Source organism: Populus euphratica, unplaced genomic scaffold (assembly GCF_000495115.2).
Source record: "Populus euphratica unplaced genomic scaffold, PopEup_1.0 scaffold30.1, whole genome shotgun sequence".
NCBI lineage: Eukaryota > Viridiplantae > Streptophyta > Magnoliopsida > Malpighiales > Salicaceae > Populus > Populus euphratica.
Window position 1 is genome coordinate 712,170 of NW_011499869.1, and position 9,098 is coordinate 721,267.

A 9,098-nucleotide genomic window follows, 5' to 3' on the forward strand; every position below is an offset into this window, starting at 1 on the left:
CAGCAGGACCAGTTTGAGATAGATTAACAAGTACATCAAGCAACCTAGATAATGCAGGTGATAACTGAGCTGGTGAAGGGTCTTCTTTTTCTGTGAAATCCTGTCCCTGTTCATCATTCATCACATGAGAAGTACCTGCTATACCATCAAAGGCACGAGAAGTCTTGGAATAAAAAGACTGAGAGTCCTGACTTTTTGGCACAGAGGATAGAACCAATGCAAACTGCACAAGGAACTGATAGCCATGGGCATTATGTATGTCTTCCCTGAGCCTGACACCACCAGCTTCTACAATTCAAAATTGTACAAAAAATAAGCGGTAACATACATACAACAATTTTAGAGCTCAAAATAATCTGAATTCCAGATTATTCTGGAACAATAAATTAATATATTTTACATCTTGTTTCAGAAGTCATGACCACAGAATTTTGGCCCATTGATCTTATGCAATTCAAGAAGTAAAACGTATGGCCACATTACCCTGTCTGTATGACAATTCCACGCATTCAAGTAACAAGTCCACAATGCCCATGGTGTAGGCAGAATCACCAGAGTCTGGATTGAAATCTTTAACTGCCATTAGAAGAACTTTTATCTGCACATGAAACAGAGATATCACCCAATGAGCAGGATCTGTAGAAAATAAAACAAGACAACAAACTATGCAAGTTATTATAACCAGAAACAAGACACTGAAAAGGGTTTTTTGCTCAATAAAAGCTTCACTAGCAAAAAGAATGGCTAAATTCTATGTCATGACTAGAGTAACCACACACTTCCAAAACAAGGTTAGTTTTAGGACAACAAAGGCATGTTTCAAAATTGTTAAGATGTTCAAAATTAGGTCAACAGACAAAAGCCTACAGTACTGTCTCAAAGTTTATTCCAATTGATGACTTCACAGAGAAGGGTATATAATTAGTTACCAAAGGATATACAGGGATATAACACATGCAAAAGGTTAACGGTGCACAATACACTACCAGTTCCAGGATGCATTATTACAGGAAGGGCGTGAACAGATCACTTGGTCAAAAGTTAAGAGCATGAAATGGATGTACAACTATGATCTCTTGTTTTCTTCCTAAAATGATTTAATGGCAACCCCCTGCAATTTGTCGCTTCTTATCCAAAAAAACAAAAAAGAATTGTGGTGAACCAATCGCACACATTTTCCCTGTGATTCTCATTCTGCATCAATAATCTTATGGTTGGAACTGCTTGTGTATTACAATTTTGTGGTTTCCATTAGCAGTTCATTTATACCTATATACATGATAATAGAGTTTTTATATCAATGATTGTCTAAAACCACTTCAATTACTTAATTCAACCAAAGAAAAGCAAACTAGAAAAGTTCCAGTTAGTGTCAGCAGATTTTAGACAGATTTAGGTGATACGAACACAAAGTTAACTTTAGTATTGAGAATTGGCAACAACAGATTAAATCCCAGTAAACTTTTATAGAGAAGCTGCTGAAGAGACCAGAAGGGTCCATCATTCCATAGTCTTCAATATAGAAAATGGGACAGATGAAAATGTAGATTACAAGTTAACTACAGTATTGTATGCTATTCTAATGTAATTCTTATCTGCGTATTGCCAATACCAGATGGTGTTTGCGTATATATCTTGCAGTGCTTCCATTGTCGTTGACCAAAAGAAGACCAAGTATCTGAAGCAATCAAAAAACAGATAGAAGCAGTTCAAATAGTGAGCCATGAAGCTTGTCTGAATCTCTTTAAGTGGCTATATATGGACCAAAGGCTATACATTTACCTGCATTGCATGCCTATGAAGTTGTATGCTGTGCAGGGGAACAAGACCTTCTTTATACCGAGAAAATATTGTTAAAGACCCATTTGCAACCATCTGAAACAGCGACTGAAGTGAATCATCTTCAATCAAGCTTTGTGCAGCTGAAGGATGGCTTGCTAGTGCTTTCATAACATGCATTATGCTTCCCTCCACCTGTATGGAAAAAAAGAGGAAAAAATAGACTTCAAATGCCTAATTCTAGTCTTTAAATTTTATTTACCTGATCAAAATGACATAAAGGCAAATACAAGTGTTAGTGTCTGAGATGATATTACACAAGTTTAACCCAAACCAAGTCAAACATTATATGGTTGGTAAAAGCAAACAGAAGAGCTAGCACATAAAAAAATCTACCTCAAGCCGGCGAACCTGCTCTAAAGCACCATCTTGATCTTTTTCAGATAGAAGTGGTCTTTCAGAGCTTGTGAGCTTTTGCCTTTGATTAGCTTCAATGCTCAGAAGGGCATTAAGAATGTGAATGAGGCAGCATAAGATTCCAGAATCAAGGAGAGACTGTTTATCAATAGGCTGAAAAAAAGAAAGAAAAAATTCCTTAAAATGCTTTAGTAAAAGTAGCATGACAACAAGTGTTAGAATTCCCTCTAGTTGACAATACTACTTTCTAGCCTCATTTACCAGGCAGCTTAAATAGCAAAACAGTTTCAATCACTCAAAACCAATTTCCATTGACTTTTGACAAGGGACTGCAGATTAGCCAAACACTGACTACAGAAGGAAACAAATATAATTTCAACCCTGAAGCTTTTTGTCTTCTTTATTTTATCTCAAGTTGGTGGTTATAAGAGAAACATACCCCGGATACAAGGGCTTCAACAGCAGTTAACAAATTTGAACCGGGACTGATGTCATCCTAGAAAAAAGGCAGGGACAACATGGCTTCTATTAACAAACTATCAGGATGAAAGAGGAAAGCAAAGCATTTTAATAAAAGCTTTTAAAAGAAGCGAACCTTTGTAACTTCAGAGAAAAATCTCAACACTTTCTCTACATCCAAAGATCTTGTTTTGCTGCCGATTTTTAATTTATCAATATCGGTTACTAATGCTCTTCCCACGACAAAAGAGAATATATGGGTTTCAACTAGCCTGTGATTCATCAAAAATTGCAAATATATTCAATCATGCCAAGAACCACACAAAGCATGGAAAGCAGAAATCTTATTCAATAAATAAAAACAACTGCCAGACCTGCTGTTGACATGCTTTCCTGAATTCATACGAAGCAAGAAAAGTAGGATATCTTATGCAACTGAGAAAATCACATAGATTTGCAAAAACAATTATTGAATAAAATAAAAGGTGGAAGCCAATAGAAACTTCTGTGGATACGAAATGAGTTTCATGAATGATCCTGTGCCTAAAGTTATGAAACCCAAGAAGTGTTATAGTCGCCAAGAGTAGACTGAATTTTTCAGAGGAAACAGATTGAGAAAGTGCAGTTTGAACAATCAGTACGAAAATGCTAGCCAACTCTTTGTTGATAAAGAACCCAAATTCATAATAGAAAGAGAACTGTTAACTACCAATGTAGAATAAGAAATTCTCCAAAGAGAAGGAAAAGGAAAATAAGAATGGAAAAGGAAGTTATAGCGATGACTCTTTTCAAACCACAGACATAGAAACACCTCTAAAGTCACTTGAAGTAGTCCATCTAAAGTGAAACTTAAACACTATAATACCCTGTAATTGTTGCCTTGATGTAAATTAATTCTTGAAAATTCAATAATACAGCTGCATCAGATGCGTGGAATAACCACAAACACAGCATGCCTAACATGATCTTTTTAATCTTCTATTGCAAATGAAAATCTTACAAGTAATACGAATTAAATAATTGCAAAAGAAAGCTAAAATCAGTCCAGCAAATCAAAAGTGGAAGACCATCCATACATGGTGACTAATTGAGCTACATTGGCGTGCTGCTTCACTAATCTACAAAAAACATCTACAGTCAAATTCAAGGCTGTTTCTTTCTCCTGCATGGGCAATGAAAGGGCTATCAGCAATCACTATTTGTTTTACAAGCAATGATAAATTGCGGGAAAACAGTGATGAGATATCAAACAAAAGGATGGCAAGTAAACAAGACAGGAATCATGAACCTTTTCGGAGCTGGATGAGCGGAACTCCTCCCAAAATCTCTTGAAGTCCAATTCCAACTCATGTCTATCTCTGCATTTCATAGGGGAAAAAACATGAAAAAAAAAAGGAACACAAACGTTTACACTGGTGTGAAATGGTAAGCTTGAATGTGGTAATAGATCAGAAACCTACACCATGTAAAGCCATATATCTACAGCGGTATAGATAATAGAATAATAAGACAAAATTTAGGGTGGAATATCAAGATAGGAAGATACAGATATGCATTATTGACCACTAGAAAGCTGGTGAATCTTATGATTTAACTTCACCTAAGTCTGTTAAAATAATGCAAAAAGGTTAAAACTGCTAATTAAAGTTGATAAACTACGATGAAGCATGAGATCTTTTGAGATTACAAATATGAAGGTTTTCATAGATTCAAGTGGAACTTTATACAGAGAGAACTAGATCCTATAAATTCCTGCTATGAACATAGTAACAAAAATTGCAGCATCAGCATCCCTTGTATGATAGAAAAGAAAGCACAAGCACAAGGTATCATCAGTGTAGGCACTTAATAGAGAGAGGGAAAATTTTATGGAGAAAGATTCCCCAGAACTAATCCAAACAATAACAGCATTGCGTTTTGAAAGCATTCATAGTCCAGTTATCATTGAGTCAGTGCCCAACACACACCTCGCCAAATGCTAAACCTTGATGCAAATCCTTGCAGTATCAGGTATTCTGGTAACTAATGATGAACTAAAAGTCACCAGGAAAACAACAGACAAAACAACAACCAAGCCTCGATTCCAGAAAATGTCATCATTGCTTACTTTGTAAACTAATACCATCCACGATTCCCCTATTTGAATTATAAAGCTCCTTCATGCTAGTTTTGAAGAGAGAGAGAGAGAGAGAGAGAGATCATCATCAATTCTACATTAGGCATAGTCCATCACATCTTGTTATATCTTAGACCTTTAGAATATAAAAAATCTATCCATATTTTCCCTAAAAAATAAAATCAATTCAATACAAAAATTTGTAAATCGCTACTGGATATTACTAATTTAAGAATGCATACTTAATCAAAAACAACAAATCGCCAAGTCGTATTTACAAAACAATAGTCAACAGAGCTCATCAAATCCGCTTACAGATCAAAATTCGAGAGCAGTCAACGCTGATTAATTTCAAATGTGAAACTAAAAAGGCACCAAATCAATCATATACTAAACAAATAAATAAGCGATGAACATGTACGTTAAATAGAAAACATTTTTTTTTAAGGAAGAGAAAAGAACCTGGAAGGAGATGCAGAGAAGTCTTGGAAAGTGGAAGAAGAGGAAGCATTGTATGAATAAGCAGGCGATGAAGGAGGAGGAGCAGTAGCAGCTGGTGAACTAGAAGAGGGAGAGTGAGTTAAACCGACCTTCTCTTTTATATCCTTAAGCAATGTTACCCATTTCATCGTTTTCTCACTTTCAATTCTCTTCTACGATTCCCTCTCATCCGACGACGACGACGACGACGACTGACGGACGACGATTCAATTCAGTTTCACCAGATCCAAAACCTTGTTCCAGATTATTACAATGCTAATACTGATAAATATCAACGAGGATCTCTATGGCTCTCCTTCTCTGGCTCAGAATTAAAATAATTAACGAAAGAAAATAAATAAAACGAAGAAATTGAATCGATTGAGCTAGAATGGGAGAGGAATGATCGGAGTCGGGATTTATGGGCAGCAAGATCCGGGGGATTTAATTTCTCCGTTCGTGTTTGTGTCGTGCTGTTTTTACTTAATTTTAAAAAATTTCTAGGGGAAATGCGAAATTTTTCAGCCCTAAAAAAGGGAGACGCAACTTCGGTTGTGATTATGAGAAAGTAAACCAGGACGAAGAAAAAAAAGGATAATAGAATGACGATTATTTTTTATGATTATTATTGTTATGAGTTAATCAAGAAAATTTCTCTCTCTCCACTCGACTGCTGTTTTTGGACGGCCACTCCGCGCCTTGTTTCTCGCTCTATATCTCTCTTTCTTTCCCGTTTCCGTTTCTTCCTCTGCCTACGATAATCATTTTTTTATTATTAATTTGTTTTCTCGCTCTAAAAAAGACCTCCTATGTCCACATAGAAACGCTGCCTCTCCTCGTCCACGTCATCGTGGGATCCACAACGCTCTGGTACTCCACGTGGCGTCTCGAGATTGTCGGACAAGACGTGATTTCCTCTTCGCTTTTGGTCTTTATTCGATCATTGGTTTGTTTAAAAAAAAAAGTTTTTTAAAAAAAAAATTATATTATTTTTATTTTAAATTAATTTTTTTTAGTTTCAATTCTATCGTTTTTATATATTAATATTAAAAATAAATTTTAAAAAATAAAAAATATTATTTTAATATATTTTTTAATAAAAAAATATCTTTCAAAATAACCGCCATAACAAACAGGCAGTTTACACTGTAGATTCCACATTGGATTACGAGGGAGGTTTTAATAAACTTTAAATAGCCGCTTTTGAGGCTCTTTACTGTGCACTAACGTTGTTTGGCCGGCATTTGAGTGAATGTTTTAATCGAATCTTTTACGGGTTCCTTAATGCAAAGGCATCTAATGTCGTGACTATTATTGATTACTGCTCCTTGAGATCTAAATGAGAAGTCAGGATGGATAATTTTCTTTTTTGCAGGGATGTAAAAAAAAAAAAAAAGGGATTACTTAACGTTACTTATATATAATACAGTGATTGTTTTAATTGTTAGGTAGATGATATATTTTTATTAAACGTAATTAAAACTAGTTATCTTAGGACACTTTTTTTCAACAAAAAAATACAGATATTTTTAATTATAAAAAAACAAATAAAAATATTAAAAATAAAAATATTTAATTTAAAAATAATAAAAATATAAGTTAATTAAATTCAATCTGTCAGACTCATAATTAAATTCATACATCTATTTACTTATACACCAACAAGGTTTATGGTACTTTTTATATTAAAAAAATTAAAAGAAATATATAAAGATAAGTTACATGTTGGATTGAGAAAAAAATACAAGTCTTTTAAAAATATTATTAATATTGTTACAGGATCATGTAACTGTGATGTATTTTTCAATGGTTTTTTTTTTTTCAAAGGGAATTATTTTCTTTTCGTGGGCGAACTATCTGTGTGATCGAACTACAGGGTGGGTCGAAGAAAATTATAACTACAGGGTGGGTCAAAGAAAATTATAGGCATCGAGTGATTAAACATATCTCCTCGCCATCAAATGAAAAAATAAAATTAATTAACGTGCCATGCACTTAATTGGGATTATAATATTGCAAGTCAGGGAAATAATCCCAAGTCCTAATCAGGGAGAGATTAAATCTGCATTGTTTCAGGAGTAGAAAAGGATCGCGTCCACTTCGAAACAAGTAGCTAGTAGAAGAGTTGTCAATTTAGGGTTGCTTTCACGATTTGTTTTTCAATGTTTGCATCTTCAGACAACACGTGGCTTGAGATTACGGGAGTGTCCGGGACCCGCTCTGTTTCACCTTAAAATGTATTAAATTGATTTTTTATATTTTTTCTTTTATGATCATAACATAACATGCTGATATTATAAATAAAAAATACTTTAATATATTTTTAAATAAAAAATTATCTTAACATGTTTGTAAAAATTTTTATAGAAGTGTTTAGAAGTATGATAACTTTTATTTTTTTTGTGTTTTTTAGATTATTTTATATTGATATTAAAAATATTTTGTAAAATAAAAACTATTATTTTAATATATTTTAAAAAAATATTACTTTAAAAACAATCATCAGCACAGATAAAAAAAAACACCAAGTTCAAGATAAGCAAAAAATACAATGAAAGTAAAGAAGATAAGGTGTAATAAGTTGTTTCCACCACTCATATTTTTTTTTTATCCAATTAAGATTTTTCTAGAAATGTGGTATAAACTATATTTTTTAAAATTTTATTTTTTTATTAAAAATTATTTTTAATATTTTCATACTGTTTTGATAAGCTGGTATTAAAAATTATTTTTAAAAATAATAAATTTTATTTTAATATATTTTTAATAAAAAAATATTTTAAATTACTACCATTATTATTTATTATAATTGTAAACAGCTGCTAGCGGACCAGAAATGTTAGGTGAATATAGCGCAATGTCTTTTGCTTTGTATCCTCGAAGCAACTAGGGCCGTCGCTTGTCAAAGATGAAAGGAGGCCATAAATTCGTAGCTCCACTGCACTCATATCCAGCAGACCTTATACTAACCCCCCCAGCTATTATTTTTTTCAATTGAGTCATCCAACTGCCAATCTTATCAATCGAGTCCCCATGTAACATAGACCAGGTTCTTCTATCAAAGTAATTAAAGATAGAAAAAAAAAAAAACAATACATTTGGTCATTTACCAGTCATGCCCTTCCCAACAGATCATAATTTTCCAAAATCCTAGACGCGAAACACCCAATTTCTTCATTCATCCAGCACGTGCAAGACCATTGATCGGAATATGAAACCGCTTTGATCGTGCCTTGAATGTCCCTAACTTGTTTTGATTGAAGAAATATAACCAGCATGCTGGCTAGCTTGGAGACTTGATTAAAAGGAATGTATAGTTGGGGACTGAATCGATGGCTGCTCGAAGGAAATCAAAAGGTCAATGATTCATTGGCGGTGAGTGGCTGGGTGCCAAATTTCCCGGTCCATGAATTACACCTGGTAAACTCAGCAGGATATGATAGTGATTACTTGAGACTTTTCTGCTAGGTTACGTATGATCGTAGGAAAAATGTGGTGGTGGTGGAGGCGGACCTAAAGCAAAGTTGCCACAAATAATATTATGACTATAGTAGTGGCACTAAATTATATCATCTGATGGTAACAAACTATACCAGTCCAGCAAGTTATCCAGGGACCAAGGTTAATTTATTGGATAAAACAAGTATTGATTGACCAAAATTTTAAAATATAAATTTATTTTTTATTATTTTATTTAATAAAATCAATAAAGCTCAGGTTAATTTATTGAATTTATTAACCCGGTTAAAGCCAACCTCTTCATCACTTGACTTTTCCAAAAAAAGAAATTGGTACATTGTTTTGTTTTTTTTTAAAAAAAAAGATGGGTTAACGTGATTTTAATTTT

General features: G+C 33.6%; 1 protein-coding gene across 3 annotated transcripts in view; it reads right to left on the bottom strand.

Moving 5' to 3' along the window:
* The window catches only part of LOC105126805 (BEACH domain-containing protein lvsA-like), a 19,266-nt gene extending 13,249 nt beyond the window's left edge, over nucleotides 1-6,017 (bottom strand). Inside the window, exons 1-10 of one of the 3 annotated variants that reach the window (XM_011027793.1) lie at nucleotides 5,234-6,017; nucleotides 3,944-4,013; nucleotides 3,732-3,817; nucleotides 2,792-2,927; nucleotides 2,636-2,692; nucleotides 2,176-2,349; nucleotides 1,783-1,974; nucleotides 1,613-1,678; nucleotides 484-598; nucleotides 7-285 (exon numbers count right to left, since the gene is read on the bottom strand). In XM_011027793.1, coding sequence (XP_011026095.1) covers nucleotides 7-285; nucleotides 484-598; nucleotides 1,613-1,678; nucleotides 1,783-1,974; nucleotides 2,176-2,349; nucleotides 2,636-2,692; nucleotides 2,792-2,927; nucleotides 3,732-3,817; nucleotides 3,944-4,013; nucleotides 5,234-5,400 — 1,342 coding nt within the window. In that variant the 5' untranslated portion in view covers nucleotides 5,401-6,017. Of the gene's footprint in view, nucleotides 289-483; nucleotides 599-1,612; nucleotides 1,679-1,782; nucleotides 1,975-2,175; nucleotides 2,350-2,635; nucleotides 2,693-2,791; nucleotides 2,928-3,731; nucleotides 3,818-3,943; nucleotides 4,014-5,233 lie in introns of all 3 variants that reach the window. The other 2 variants (XM_011027791.1, XM_011027792.1) reach the window with 2 other exon arrangements.
* Nucleotides 6,018-9,098: the final 3,081 nt, after the last annotated feature.